The sequence below is a fragment of the Sebastes umbrosus genome, chromosome 5 (assembly GCF_015220745.1).
Source record: "Sebastes umbrosus isolate fSebUmb1 chromosome 5, fSebUmb1.pri, whole genome shotgun sequence".
Classification (NCBI taxonomy): Eukaryota; Metazoa; Chordata; class Actinopteri; order Perciformes; family Sebastidae; genus Sebastes; species Sebastes umbrosus.
The window spans coordinates 30269078-30283634 of NC_051273.1; the positions used below are offsets into that span (position 1 = coordinate 30269078).

Consider the following 14557-nt stretch of genomic DNA (forward strand, 5'->3'; position numbering starts at 1 on the left):
GAAAACAACACTAAAAGAACGAAACATAAAGACCAAATAATGAGAAAACTAAAACCCATAACCAGTGGTATCAAAACAATAAGTTACAACACATATGCCAAAAGAGGACAATATAAGGTCTGGAAAAGGTGCACCAAGCTGTGGCCTTACGGAGTTAAAAAAGCCTTTTTATTAAAATGGGTTTTTAAAAGAGATTTAAAATTGGTTATAGAGCTAACTAACCTAGAATTAACTGTACAGAGAACATAATATCTTTTTCCTCCTCAACACCTTCAAAACATTGAAGAATGTACTTTTCCTGAAATTTGATTGTTTGCCCAGTTTTCCTTCTTAAATAATGTTCAGCATCCACCCAAAATATTCTGGTAGACATACACTGATAAAACAAATGAAATATTATTTCTTCTTCTAATTCACATAAAGTATAAGAATATTTAATATCAATTCTAAATCTCTCCAATGTCTTTTTTGTTGGATATATGCAATGCAAAATTTTAAAGGAAACTTCTTTAACTTTAATACTAAGACAAAATTTGTCTCCAACTAGCCAAATTTTCTGCCAATTAATTTTCCTATAAAGCGAAGCCCAAAAGAATCTTCCTGGAGGCAGAGTTACAGCTTATGCAATTCACAATGTATTTATTAGAGCATTTATTCTTGGTAATGTTGACTTCTCCAAGGAATATACCACTGTTAAATGGATCGATACTATGGAGGACCATGGAGAATGTGCATTCCCTGAAATTATGTATACACAAGTTTAGACCCGATATTAGCCTTTACGTTCCATCTACAAAATAGCAATGAGTCCAATTATCATTTTTGTATTTAGTCAGGCTCAAAGTGCCTGATTAAGCCGAGTAAATGTATGCATCACAGAAAGTATGAATCCTGAATGTAGAGTCTAACAACACCGTGTCTCTTGGGAAAACATCACATTGGGGGCGGCAGCAGCTCAGTCCATAGGGACTTGGCTTGTGAACTGATCGCTGGAGAGATGCCAGTTTGCCTCTTGGGCACTGCCGAGGTGCCTTTGAGCAAGGCACCAAACCTCAACTGCCTGGCTCTGACATCTCTCTCATTAACGCATGTATATAGATCCTGTTTGTGCATGTGTGTGTGTGTCCTGTATATAACAGAGTGAGAAAAATTGAATTTCCCCTCGGGGAATAGTAAAGTGCCTTTCTTCTTCTTCTTTCTTCACAAAACAAGATTTATTCAGTGTTAAAATATAAAGCTTGAGTTTAATAATAATAATAAGAATACGTTTTATTTATATAGCGCTTTTCTGGACACTCAAAGACACTTTACACAGATAAAATGATCACAGAAACAAGGACATTATAAAATTCATAAAACACACAATATTAGTTACACATTAAAAGCAGTTCTAAAAAGGTGAGAACTTTATTTTATTCTGGTTTTATTCTGGTTTTCAATCCTCCCTTGCTATTATTGTTGATCTTAAAATATTATAGCTTCTTTAATTCAGCAGTTAATTGCTGATGTTTGGGTTTGCTTCTGCCAGACATGATTAAAGGTTCAGCCTGAAAGACTCAACCCAGGGATGTAATACATAAGCTAGTCGCTTATTGCTGACGTCATCACTCCCCGCACAGTGGACCGGTCCTGTCTGCAGCGCTCCACGTGTGTTTGTGCTTGTTGTAAACTAGTTCCCATGGCGGGCTCGTTCTCCCAGGAACTGGAGGATCTGTTGAATCCTTTACCCAAATTCGCTGATCCGGAGGATGACGGCGACGAGGCGACCAAAGCCAAAGTGGTAGAAAGATTCACCGAAGACGATGATGAAGATGAAGATGAAGATGGCCTCAGTGCTCTGCGGAAGCACAACACATCCCTGCTGTCAGAGACGGACAGACGGTATGTGGGGAAGACGGTCTCTCGTAAAGATCTGCTGATGGATGATGAAGCATCTGGTGAGGAGGAGGAGGATGATGATGATGAGGAGGAGGAGGGCAACATAGAAGAAGATGAAGAAGAGGATTCTTTAGGGGATGATGATGATGATGATGTAGAGGATGAGGAGGAGTTGGTGGGCAGTGAGGCCCAACTAGATGCTAAACTGGCGTCTAAGACGAAGGTCGCTGACGTGACCTCTCGTCAGGGGGTGGACTTCCACAAACTGACCGAGGGCATGGATGACCTCGGAGTGAGTGAAGATGATGATGATGATGATGATGATGACAGTGGCGAGGAGATCGAAGGCAGCGATGAAGACGACGACTCGATGGAAGACGACGACGGCGAGGATGATGATGGAACCGTCCGCACGTTCTCTCAAGAGAAAGTAGACGAGGAGGTGGAGAAAGGGAAGGCCGTGAAGGGCCAGCTGGCCCTGTGGGACCAACTGCTGGAGGGCCGGATCAAACTCCAGAAAGCTCTGGTGACCGCCAACCAGCTCCCGCAGCCGCAGACCTTCCCGGAGTTCAAGAGGAAGGGCGGCGCCGAGCTGGCGGGGGAGCTGAAGAACACCCACAAAGCTCTGAAAGCTCTTCAGAGATCTCTGCTGGAGCTGCACGACCAGCTGCTGGACCAGAACGCCGACACGAGGGCCGTCGCTCGGGGAAAGACGGACGCTCGGGGCGAAGACGAGGAGATAAACAGCGACGAGGATGAAGAGGGGGCCGTGCCGGAGGTCGGAGCGCTTAAGAGAAAACTGGAGATGGCGGAGTACCCGGACTTCATGGCCAAGCGCTTCGCCGCTTTCCAGCCTTACCGTAACGCCACGTTGCAAAAGTGGCACGACAAAACCAGACTGACGATGGGCAAAAGCAGCAAGGGTTTCGGGGCGTTCGACAGGAACATATTGACCCAGGTGGAGCAGGTGCTGATGGACAACGAGAGGCTGGTGCGGCGCACCCAGACCCGACGCTCGGAGTACAGAGTCCTGGGGAAGAAAGAGGCCTCTGCCGTCCCGTCTGAGACCGTCCACACCGAGGAGGAAGAGGAGGTGGAACAGCAGCTGAAAGCAAACACACATCTCAAGGATCTGGACGAGGATATATTCGACGACGACGATTTCTACCACCAGATGCTGAGAGAGCTGATCGAACGCAAGACGAGCGCGTCGGACCCCAACGACCAGGTGGCGATGGGCCGGCAGTGGCTGGCCATCCAGAAGCTGCGCAGCAAGATCAAGAAGAAGGTCGACACCAAAGCCAGCAAAGGGCGTAAAGTCCGGTTCCAAATCCACAGCAAGCTGGTCAATTTCATGGCTCCGATCGACCACAGCTCGGTGAGCGACGAGGCACGCAGCGAACTGTACCGTGGCCTCTTTGGCCAGAACTCGACAGTCAGGGAGTGATGTGATGTGAAGGAGGTGCATCATGTGGAGAACATGCCTGAAGTGTCGGGATGTAAACAAAGTCAGTGCCTTTCTTCAGATGTCCTGGAATGATGCTGAGCAGCAGTTTGTTAGAACAGACTGGGCCTGCTCCTGACAGAACATGGACTCATAGGGCACATACTGTTCCTCATTAATACCTTTATACTGAAGAACATTTTCAGTATGTGTTTGTTGCCTGACGACCAATTTGTGATTTAAAAAAATAAATAAATACATGTTTCCACCAAAACAAAATGCATAGTGACGAGTTGGAACAATTAATCGATTAGTTGTCAACTATTAAACTGATTAATCGGTTTTATAAAAAATAGTCAAACTTCTCTGATTCCAGCTTCTTTAATGTGAATATTTTCTGGTTTCTTTACTCCTCTGGCAGTAAACTGAGTATCTTTGACACAACAAGACATTTGAGGATGTCATCTTGTGCTTTGGGAAACACTGATTGTCATTTTCACCATTTTTCTGACATTTTATATATACCAAACAACTAATTGATTAATCTAAAATGAATCGACAGATTAATCAAAAATGAAAATAATCATTAGGTGCAGCTCTAATAGTGACTGCTGAGTGGATTTGAAGGAAAACAATGAATGTATCAAATTTTCTTCTGTCACTAAGTCTCATGATTCAAGTAAAATGTGTACTTCAAATTATAAGGCCTTTTTTTTTTTTTTAAATAGTGTACTGTCCTAACGTATATGCTGTGTCCCAATTCCATATAACATGCAAACTGTATACAGTATACTTATCTTAATTGTTTACTGTTTTTCCAGTTAGTATACAAGAAATCAACATAGTTCACTGCTTTATACAAACAGGGAATGATACAATATTTGCATCGTAAAACTGCAATTTTAGAATGTCACTGCCAATAAACTTCACAGAGAAACAGCTGAATTATAATAATAATATATTATAATATATATAATAATTTCCCCCCAAAAATAGTTATTTTTTGTTTTGTGAGTTGTTTTTTTTTACCATCATCCACAAATTAAAAACAAATTCCAGTTGAGCATCTCCTTATTTTCCTTTTGTGCATTGCATTGTGGGAGAATACTGTCCATGAACAGTGCACTCAAAAATTAGGTACGTTTTTTTTTAGTATGCATACTGACTGTGTGATTGTACTTTATTTTCACAATACAAACTGCAAACCTGCTTAGAATTAGTAGGATTTGGGACACCGCTGTAGACCTGTGACAGGAGAAACAATGAAACATTGATGTATTTTTGTGTTGCCAGAAATTAGTCAAATTTAAGGCCTTTTTCATAGCAGATATTTTGATTTGTTATATGCTGCGTTCACGTCATATCACGTAAACCGTAGTGTGGGAAAAACCGTTAGCGTCAGCCTCCGACCTGATTCAAAGATATCGGGAATTACTGACATCGACAATATCTCAGAGTACAACATGGCTGTGAATGCACCACCACTGTCAGTTACATCAAAACCAATATTAACGCTAATACAATAAATTAATTTGTAACTGGTTTCACCTGTTAACGGCTACAATACGTGACACAACAAAAGAAGCTAGTTTAGGCTTCTTATATGGTGTGGCTACAAGATTAGCAGCGGGGCTAACCACCTTGGAATAATGCGTGAACCCCAAAAATAATATGACCTCAGTGCCCTCAAAGGTATCTACAGCCTCACTGTGACTACATTACTTAAAATACTAACTAATATAGCACCAAGTAGGCATAAAGCAGTGCAACATTTTGGGGGAATCTATTAGCAGAAATGGAATATAATATTCATGACCATGTTTTCATTAGTGTATAATCACCTGAAACTAGCTTAGAATGAGCCCTTCATATTTACACAGGGAGCAGGTCCTCTTCACGGAGTCCGCCATGTTGCACAGCCATGTTTCTACAGTAACCCAGAACAGACAAACCAAACACTGACTCTAGAGAGAGCCTTTCACGTTTTTACGTTACCTGAAAGCCACCGTAGTTCTCCGACACGCTTGTAAAACTGAAGCAACGTGAGCCGCAGAGTGCAAAACCGTGGTAGCGCCAGCCGCCGTCTGACTTCCATTGCTCCTAAAGTAGTGTTATTATGGTAAGGATGGCCTCTGAGCGAGGGGAACAGGGTTACCACGGTTTTGCAATCGGTAGCTCAAGTTACCGCAGACTTGGAAAGGGAGGAGTGAGCGGAAGGGTTGTTGGTTGCAATCTGCAACCACACCACAAATGCCACCAAATCCTACACACTGTCCCTTTAATATGTAGATATGAGTGAAACAGAACATTGCCTTAAAAAAAAATATATATTTTTTTAAATGAAATGCAAGTGACAGACTAAAGTGTCAACTCAAGCAAACAAAGAGTACCTGAGAATTTTATCATGGGAAAATGTATACAGGAAGAAAACTCCATTAAACAACATTTACAGAACACATTTACATCGGGTATCTTGTACTTAATGACATTTTAACAACTTTTAACACCATTTTCAGTGTATCCTTCAAATGAAACTTGCATACATACATCTGAGGATTCAAGTTTCTGGGAATCAAAAGAAAAATAATACTTTGTGGTAATTTCATTACAACACAAGTAATTGTTTCTATTTGTTACCAACATCTTACCAAATGAGTTACAGTCATGTCAGTATCACGCTGAAATAATCATTTACACAATTAGTCCACAAAGACGGTACGGAAAATTATCTTTGGCGATGTCATACATCAGGTGATTTGAGGTGGGAATCGGTTGTTTGATTTGACTTATAACTAATTAATTTTGTTAGATTTAGACGAGACAAAGCAAGTGACAAACTTCAGACATCTCAACCCATTAGTACATCATTTCAAAATCCATTTGTACAAGTCAAAATATGCTTTACACAGAGCTTGAAAAAAAAAGATGTCAAGTTGCATTGATAAAGGGAGTTAGTCCGGTCAGACGGTGCACCTGTAAGGTGAGATAATGTAAGGCCCTGCCATTAAACAGCATTTATTGTATGGTTAAAGGCTGTCAAGTGCTCGGAAATCTTGTTAGACACCGTAATGGCTTCTGTAGTTAGTTTCAGTGCTGTTGTAATGGAAAGCAGCAGTTTGAAATTAAATTACATGTTAGCCCCTTTGTATTTTTCCCTCTTCCATTTCATACAGTACACAAATTAAAGAGAAAAATAACTGAATACAGCTTTAAACCAGCCCCACAAAGGAATGGTTTCCTTTCTTATTTCCTCAGTCCAAACAGAATCATATCAAAAAGAGGCCTTTTTGATTCCCTGGTAATTACTCCTGCCCTGTGAACCACAATGTAGAGCACATTGGGCCCGTGCGGCCCGGTGAACCCTCCCTCCTCTCACCGGAGAGGGCTGCACTCAGTGAGGCCGACTGCTGGACTCCATGTTCGGCTGCTTCTTAGTTGTTCCACAACTGTTAAACCAGCCGTTGAGCCGTTTGGTCAAACCGCCGTTTAGAATATCCTGGATGTGCTGAACTATGAGATTTATGGCAACTGTGTGAAAAGACAAAGAGATGGTGTGGTCAGGGTTCGCCCCAGTTTGTGTGTCTGATGTATTACATTAAGCTACACAGTGATCTTTGAAAATCCCAGAAGGTTATTTAAAGGATAACTTCGGTATTTTCCAACCCTAATTTCCCATGTTTTTGTGTTTAATGGAGACAATATTTTTTGAAAATGGTCCAGTATTGAGGGAGAACGCTGCAGCCAATAGCTGCTAAACAAGCTGTAATGTAATCCTTTGGGGCAACTTGGCACCGTCCGTTTACATCCACTAAAAGTGCTTGTTTTTGCCACTGACAAATCAGATTGTTGTCTGACAACATTATGGAAATTAAACCATTTTCTTACTTTTCGCTTGCTGTTTGTTATTGTGTCATGTGACTTGTTGCCAGAAGAGACAACGGTGGAAACGTGAGTGAGAGTGGAGAGAGGAGTGCTACGGGACACCCGTCTTGTCAGTTTGTTGTGTTGGAGAGCAGAAAATGTTGCTTAGTGTTATCTAAAAGATTTTTAAATGTCATGACTGAATATTTAGCGGATTTCGTTTATATGGATGCGACAAGATTTCAGAGCGAGACTTTTCCAAGGAAAACACTTTTAGCACGTTTAGTGGACGTAAACTGACGGTGCCGGGTTGCCCAAAATGGTTACATTACAGATCGTCTGGCGGCTGGCAGATGCAGCGTACTCCCTCAATACTGGACCAATTTCAAAAGGTTTTGTCCCCATTAGTCACTTAGACACAAAAACATGGAAAATAGGGTCCAGGTTGAAGTATTCAGAAGTTATCCTTTAACAAAGATGCTGTTTTATCCACTGCATGATAAAAAAAAAAGAAAAGAAAACACTTTTAACCTGTAAATCCAAACAAAGATATTAGGAAATAACATATTTTCTTTGTACAATGTGAAACAAAATTATATGATATGCTGTATATTGATATTTATTTCCAGTATTTTGTATTTTTTTATTACATAAAAAATCGTCATAACTTAAAAAAAAGTTGTTTTTGGCACAACAGACATAATATATTTTCAGTGGTGGAAGATATACTCTGATTTTTTACTTAAGTAAAAGTAGAAATACCATAGTCTAAAAATACTACATTTCAAGGAAAAGCCTTGAATTCAAAATGTTACTTAAAAAAAAGTAGAATGTAAAATGTAATTAAAGTATGAAAAGTAAAAGTATTCATTATGCAGAATGGCTCACATCAGTGTTATATTTAGCATAGAATATTATATTGTTCTGTTTTTATCATTAACAAATACATGTAAGAGCTCTTTAATGTTGTAGTTTGTCAATGTGGAGCCAATTTTTTATATACGTTGTATACTACTGGGTAGATTAGTAGTACAGAACTGCATCATATTATATAATCTGATCATTTAAAAAGTAACTAGTAACTATAAGTGTCAAGTAAATGCAGTGGAGTGAAAAGTACAATATTTACATTTGAGATATAGTGAAGTAAAAAGTAGCATGTAGTGCTCCAGAACAGAGGTAACTGTTGTATTTAAGACAGTGTCTTGGTAGGTATCCTGCTCATTTAGACTATCTACAGTACTGCTTTCTTTTGCAGTTTGTTTTGGATGTTTTAAAGTTCTTTTCTCAAATCACCAAACAAAGCTGTTTTGTTCTCACAGCAGCGGAGGCTTCGGCTTCCTTAGTGTGGAGAGTACAATTCCCAGCTCAGAGGCCGACAATAAACACAGCTGTGTCCTTCACGATAACACAGTTAAGATTATAGTGTCTCCAGCACTATCAAGCACAAATACTCACCGAGGTTGTCAACTCCTCTCGGTATGATCACATCAGCGTATTTCTTCGTCTAAATAAAAAAGGAGAAAGGTTTGACCATGAGTCAGTGCTCAGGGACGCAGCCATGAAAATGACTCTGGTATTGTTACGGTTCATTTAGAATATAGCACTTACTGGCAGACAGAATTCCTCAAATGCAGGCTTGACAAAAGTAATGTACTGTGTTAGAACGCTTTCCAAGTCCCGTCCACGTTCACTTATATCACGCAGCACTGGGGGAAAATGACACCATGGAAAAGTTATCTTTAAAAGGAATACCAGTAGTTCCACATTTTGGGGAAAGAAAAAAAACGCTTTTTGCTTGTTTGCCGAGAGTTACTATAGATGACTCTCATGTCAGTTTGGTAAATGAAACTACCGCCAGTGTGTTTAATCAAAGACTCCAGGAATATACATAATATACATAACCCCACATAAAACTAGGGCTGTAAGAAAATATAGAATATCGTGATATTATGTTTTACTGTATCGATTCTCAAAAACGCTGTATCGATTTTTATTGCACAGCTTTGTTGAATACTCAGTTCTGGTTGGTCAATCACGGCGTCCTTTATAGCAGACCGTTGCTATGTATAAGAGACCGTTAATATGGTCACAGTTCTGATCTCTGGGTCTGGTGGATCATTTTTGTGTCAAATTATTGATTTCTTAAGTAAGTAGCCGTGTAATAAGTGGGATAATGTACAGCTAGCTAGTTGTAAAATAAACCTGCATTGCCCAGTCAGGGTTTATTTCACAACAATGACTGGCTCGCTGCTCGTTATCCCTTACTTAATTAATAGTTTACATGCAAAAAAAAAAAACTCAGACAATGTGTTATTTCATTTGCAAAGAGATGGGCCCTCTCAGTGTATGTGCCCTCTCAAAGTAGTGCTATGATTTTGGATGATACAGGGACTGTGATAAATACAAATGCTGATCCCACTGTTCCGTTTTATGCATATGGTGGTGTGTTCTTTATACTATGATGGTTTTCCTAAAATTAGATTTTTTTTATCGATATATCGCTTTGTTTACAGTGTCGCAATATATTGAATCGTAACCTCTGTATCATGATACGTATCGTATTGACAGATTCTTGCCAATACACGGCCCCACATAAAACCACAACGTGTCGTTTTCCCACTTAGTTTTTTGTAGAGTTAGAGATTCTGGTAGGGGGATTTTATTGCTTTTGACAGAGCCAGTCTAGCCGCTTCACATCTAATTCTCAGCAAGGAAGTGAATAAGCGTATTTCTCAAAATGTCCAGTTGTCTTTAATTTAGTGTCTTGCCTCTTGTGTTGAGAAACCGAAGGGATTTGCCGAGTCATGATTGCATGTCTCACCTCTTCGAGATAAACGTGTGTCAGCATCAGTGTCCACAAATAGCTTCATTTGGAAAAGGTCTCGGACCTCCTGAGAGTAGAACATCAGGATGCCCTCAAACAGCACCACGTCAGCAGGATACACGGTCACCGTCTCTTCTTTCCTGCCATACAAAAGACATTCAATATAAAAACACTTAACGTGTGTAACATTTGCTAAACCCAAGAGTGTACTGAACTGAGCAATGGTGTGTTTTATTGAACTTTTCCTTTGTAAAAAGGAAAAATTTGTAATTTCTTCTTTCAAAAGTTACAGTCTCAATGAAAATCTTTCAGTGTTTAATTAGCCTATTCATTGCTCCAGTGCAACACATAGATGAACTAGAATTACCACCTAGTGGTTGTATCCCTCAGCCAACCAGTCAAGTTGCAGTTTACATCCATGTCTGTCCAAAAGGTCATCACTTCATCATTTTATCCTGTTAGACCGTTGTGTTAAATTGTCATAATTAGCATATGAATTCTTGAGTTATGGCCAAAAATGCATTTTGTGAGGTCACAGTGACCGTAATCTTTGGTTTGTGCCAAATTTGAAGAAATTCCCTCAAGGCATTCATGAGATACCGCGTTCTCGTGAATGGGACGGACTTGAGGACAGAGTGACCTTTGACCACCAAAATGTAATCGGTCATTTACTACAATCTATATTCTGCATTACTGATGACCATTTTCCATAGCATACTGTGGGGCTTCCCATTTTGAAATAACTATATTTTCCTGCCTTCCGGGCAGATATTGGTTTACATTCATTTCACTATGCTGGGAAAAAACATTGTGTGGATGCGGACATTATGTCTTCTTTTAAAGTTAATGTTACTGATGCATTGGAGACTGCTCTTTTATAGTGCCTGGACTGAAAAATAAAAATACACCTTTAATGTTGTGTCTGTATGTGTAGCCTACTTGATGAGACTCATTCACCTGGAATGGGAGACAAAGTCATAAACAGGGATGTGCACGGTTTTTCCCTCATTGATGTCCCACAAAGTCGCGATTATGAGGTCGTTGTCGAATGCATCTGCACAGATACAGAGGGAAAAGAGCACAAGAAAGTTCAAATGATTTATCTAGCATTATGAAATATTACCAAGCAAACCGCACACCAACATCCTGAATCACAAACAGATCAACAGCTGGAATCCCCTCTGAATAAACAAGGCCAACGTTTCCCTGCAGCTGTTTCAGGCCAGCAGACTTCTATCCGTGATTACAACGAGGCGTGTGAGGAGGCGACTAACGCCGACATACCCGGGTGGTCGAAGTTGAACTGGCCCTTGAGTGCCTTGGCCTTCTGCTCCGGGGTGAGGACCCTGTAGAAGCTGTCTTGGCTGAGGATGGCCACTTGCCGCTGGTGGTGGTCGATCTCGTTCTGGCCCAGCAGCTCCATGATCTTGCTGCACACCGACGACTAGTCACACAACAAGAAGAAGAAGAAAACAAGTAGTATGACAAAATACTGACCCCCCCGTTATCTTATTCACCACATCCTTCTGTTTTGGGAACATGAGTACAAATTAAAGCAGCGCGTGACCTTTCATTTAACCTTTCACCTTTAGGTTACGCATGTCTTCATGCCCTGGAAGCAAAGCTTGAACTGTTATTAGAAATCAGTGTCTATTTAAAGGCTGTTGACATCATATGTGAACCTGGCAGACAGATACACTCACAGTGACATAACAAAAGACTGCAGTTTACTACACAATCAGATAACATTTGTGGGAGAACAGGTGGGTTTGTGAGCAGTTACTCTTCTGGGAAATAAGGGGCATAGTACCAGGAAGTCACACCCACAAACAACTGTGTTTTCTGCTGAACACGTTTCGATCACCCATAAAAATCAACATACTGTCTCCTATATGACTAGCTTCAAGAAACAGGCTACTTAAATACATTTAACTACCGTCTAGGTTTACACCGTTACTGTATCCAAAATGTCACACAAATATCTTCACTACCTCTTTGACATTTCAATAACCATATTTGTCACACATTAAAGGGGCAGTAGGCAGTATATATTTTGGCATCATTGGCCAGAAATCCCATAATAACCTTTCAGCATATTGTAATTCAAGTGTTCTGAGAGAAAAATACACTTCAGCACCTCCTCATGGCTCTGTTTTCAGGCTTTAGAAAATCTAGCCCGTGACGTGAGACTTTGACCAATCACAGGTCATTTTAGAGAGAGAGCGTTCCTATTGGCTGTTCATTCAATGGAGGCAGCTGTCAATCACTCACGAACTCCGACCAAACGGTCAAACTAGGCAGCGCTGCTCAAATATGAATCAATATTCTGTTACTGTAATGCCTATTTCTCACCTCAAATGTTTTCAGAAACATCTTGTAGTGGACTGTTTAGCTGTAAAATGAGAAAGTTTTCTCCGTCTGGTGGGCGGTGTTTGGTATTTCCTCGACTGATCTCAACATGGCTGCCGGGTCACAAGCTTTCTCATTTCACAGCTAAACAGTACACTACAAGATGTTTCTGAAAACATTTTGTGAGAAATAGGCATTACAGTAGCAGAATATTGATTCATATTTGATCAGCGCTGCCTAGTTTGACTGTTTGATCGGAGTTTGCGAGTGATTGACAGCTGCTCTGAGACGGCAAGTCTCCAGCTCGGCTCTGATTGATTGTTTTCCTCCGGTCTGTAAAATCTTGCAGATGCCATTAGGAGCACCGGAAGACACAAAGGAGGACAGAGAGGCACATGTTTTTTTCGGATTACCTGTCTCATGCACTACTGTCAGGATATAGTGACCGTTTTATAAAAATATATTTTTTTAATCATATTTGCTCCAATACTACCTACTGCAGCTTTAAGAAGAAGAAATAAAGACTTTGCTTTTACCTCAGGGCATGTATTGTGATGAGCTATACTCTACACACAAAGCAATGATGCAACAAAATAGAAAACTATTGCATCCATTTCTGATCTTCAAAAGAGAGAAAACTTATTGACATCCCTTGAAAACCTCCAAAACACCTCACAATATTGAATACAGAATCAAGAATGATAAAGCAGATATTTAGTCTCTCATAACAATGAAGACAGAAGCTTTTATGCAGTGAGCCAGAGGTGAAATGAGGTGAAGAAAAATCTAGACTGAGCTTGAGACAGAAGTTACATCAGCATCACAGAGAAGAACAAATCCAGCTATCAGCAGATCCACCAGCAAAGAAAATAATACATGATAAAAATAATAATAATAATAATAATAATCCTCAGACCACATCTTATATCCATAAATATATGGCCTGAAAGCAGAATCACACCTTGACATAATAGACTAGACTAGATTGTGCTTGATAAGGCAAAATTGGGGACTTTATTGAGCTTTCAAGGTCTATAAATGTGTTTTATTCTTATTCTCTAATTGTCATGAGCTTATAGCTGGCAGACCTTGAGCAGCTGATGCTAATTAACTGAAATCTTAATTTTTGTACTCTGATCCTGGCCACCCTCTATATCCCCATAGATTAAAAAAATGTGAAAACAAAATAGTCATTAAGTCTGATTTCCATACATCACACTATACTGCATTAATCATCTAAGAACAAGGTGTATCTTATGCACGTTATCCTGTTTTGACATGCTGTCGGGCGGCCTCTGTATGCTCATCATTACTGATCAAGCAACACAATCAGTCTAATTGATCCGACAGAAACGTGATAAATAAGCTATACGATTATTTTCCAGAAGAAGAAAATTTGCGTGTCATCTTCAAATTTCCCAAAAACAAATCCATTTGTGTCGGTTCACACAGAAAAAAACACCTATAATAAAATACCAATAAATTAAAAAAAAGAATCCTCTATATGTTTATTCTGATCTCATCACCGACCTTGCCGCTGGCTGTCCCTCCAGCCACACCGATGATGAAAGGCTGCCGATTAATGCTCTCATTTTCGGCTTGGTCACCTGGCTTTGTCTCGCTGTCGCCTGCCATGCTTCATCTGCAGCGCGCTACGGCCCTCGAGCTCTCTTTCACAGACACACGGGGGTGCCTGCGCTCCTCGCGCGCTCCTCCCATTTCATGATGATGGTGACGATGATGAGGCTGACGTTAATGGGCATGCATGGTGGAAGCGATGATGATGATGATGATGATGAAGCGAAGTGGTGGCTATCATTATTATCTGATCATCTGCTTCTTATGACGAAATGACTGAAATCAGAGTTGGGCATAGTTTAAGTTACATTAAACATGTTGGTCAATTATTGTTAAGTCATCAAGATTGTATAGTATTTCTTTTCTAAATGTGACACTTTGTTACTTTTATTTTGAAAAGGTTTATATAAATTGACTGTTTAGTACCAAGACAATATTACTATCACCACATTTGAGATAAAAAAAAATCGTTCAGGACATTTAGTTTATTGTTTTTAGGTGCACCTCAACTTGCAATATACGGTATAATAGCCCAGACTTCACAATTTAGTTTTTCACACCTCACAATTCAATAGGCCTACTGTGGCTAAACCCTCTATGACACGGTGTCAGTTGTAATG

General features: G+C 40.1%; 2 protein-coding genes across 4 annotated transcripts; one reads left to right on the forward strand and one right to left on the reverse strand.

Moving 5' to 3' along the window:
• The first annotated feature begins 1578 nt into the window (after positions 1–1578).
• Positions 1579–3570, forward strand: aatf (apoptosis antagonizing transcription factor). 3 transcript variants are annotated; one of them, XM_037771037.1, is made up of 2 exons: positions 1579–1976; positions 2181–3570. In XM_037771037.1, the coding sequence occupies exons 1-2, from the start codon at positions 1679–1681 to the stop codon at positions 3323–3325; spliced, it is 1443 nt and encodes a 480-aa protein (XP_037626965.1). In that variant the 5' UTR covers positions 1579–1678; the 3' UTR covers positions 3326–3570. The 3 variants fall into 3 exon arrangements, with proteins under 3 accessions (XP_037626965.1, XP_037626964.1, XP_037626963.1); XM_037771036.1 differs by having other exon boundaries at positions 1579–1962; positions 2014–3570; XM_037771035.1 differs by having other exon boundaries at positions 1580–3570.
• Positions 3571–5704: 2134 nt separating this feature from the next.
• Positions 5705–14078, reverse strand: uck2a (uridine-cytidine kinase 2a). The gene is made up of 7 exons (XM_037770539.1): positions 13890–14078; positions 11295–11454; positions 10968–11064; positions 10008–10150; positions 8795–8892; positions 8642–8690; positions 5705–6850 (listed from the first exon to the last, which is right to left on the reverse strand). Exons 1-7 carry the CDS (start codon positions 13992–13994, stop codon positions 6714–6716), a joined length of 789 nt encoding a protein of 262 aa, XP_037626467.1. The 5' UTR covers positions 13995–14078; the 3' UTR covers positions 5705–6713.
• Between the last annotated feature and the right edge of the window lie 479 nt (positions 14079–14557).

Coding starts and splice junctions, on each gene's coding strand:
- aatf (XM_037771035.1), top strand. CDS start 1,679: ATGGCGGGCTCGTTCTCCCAGGAACTGGAGGATCTGTTGAATCCTTTA.
- uck2a (XM_037770539.1), bottom strand. CDS start 13,994: ATGGCAGGCGACAGCGAGACAAAGCCAGGTGACCAAGCCGAAAATGAG. Junction 11,455..13,889: donor GAGGGACAGCCAGCGGCAAG/GTCGGTGATGAG, acceptor TTGTGTGACTAG/TCGTCGGTGTGCAGCAAGAT. Junction 11,065..11,294: donor GTTCAACTTCGACCACCCGG/GTATGTCGGCGT, acceptor GTATCTGTGCAG/ATGCATTCGACAACGACCTC.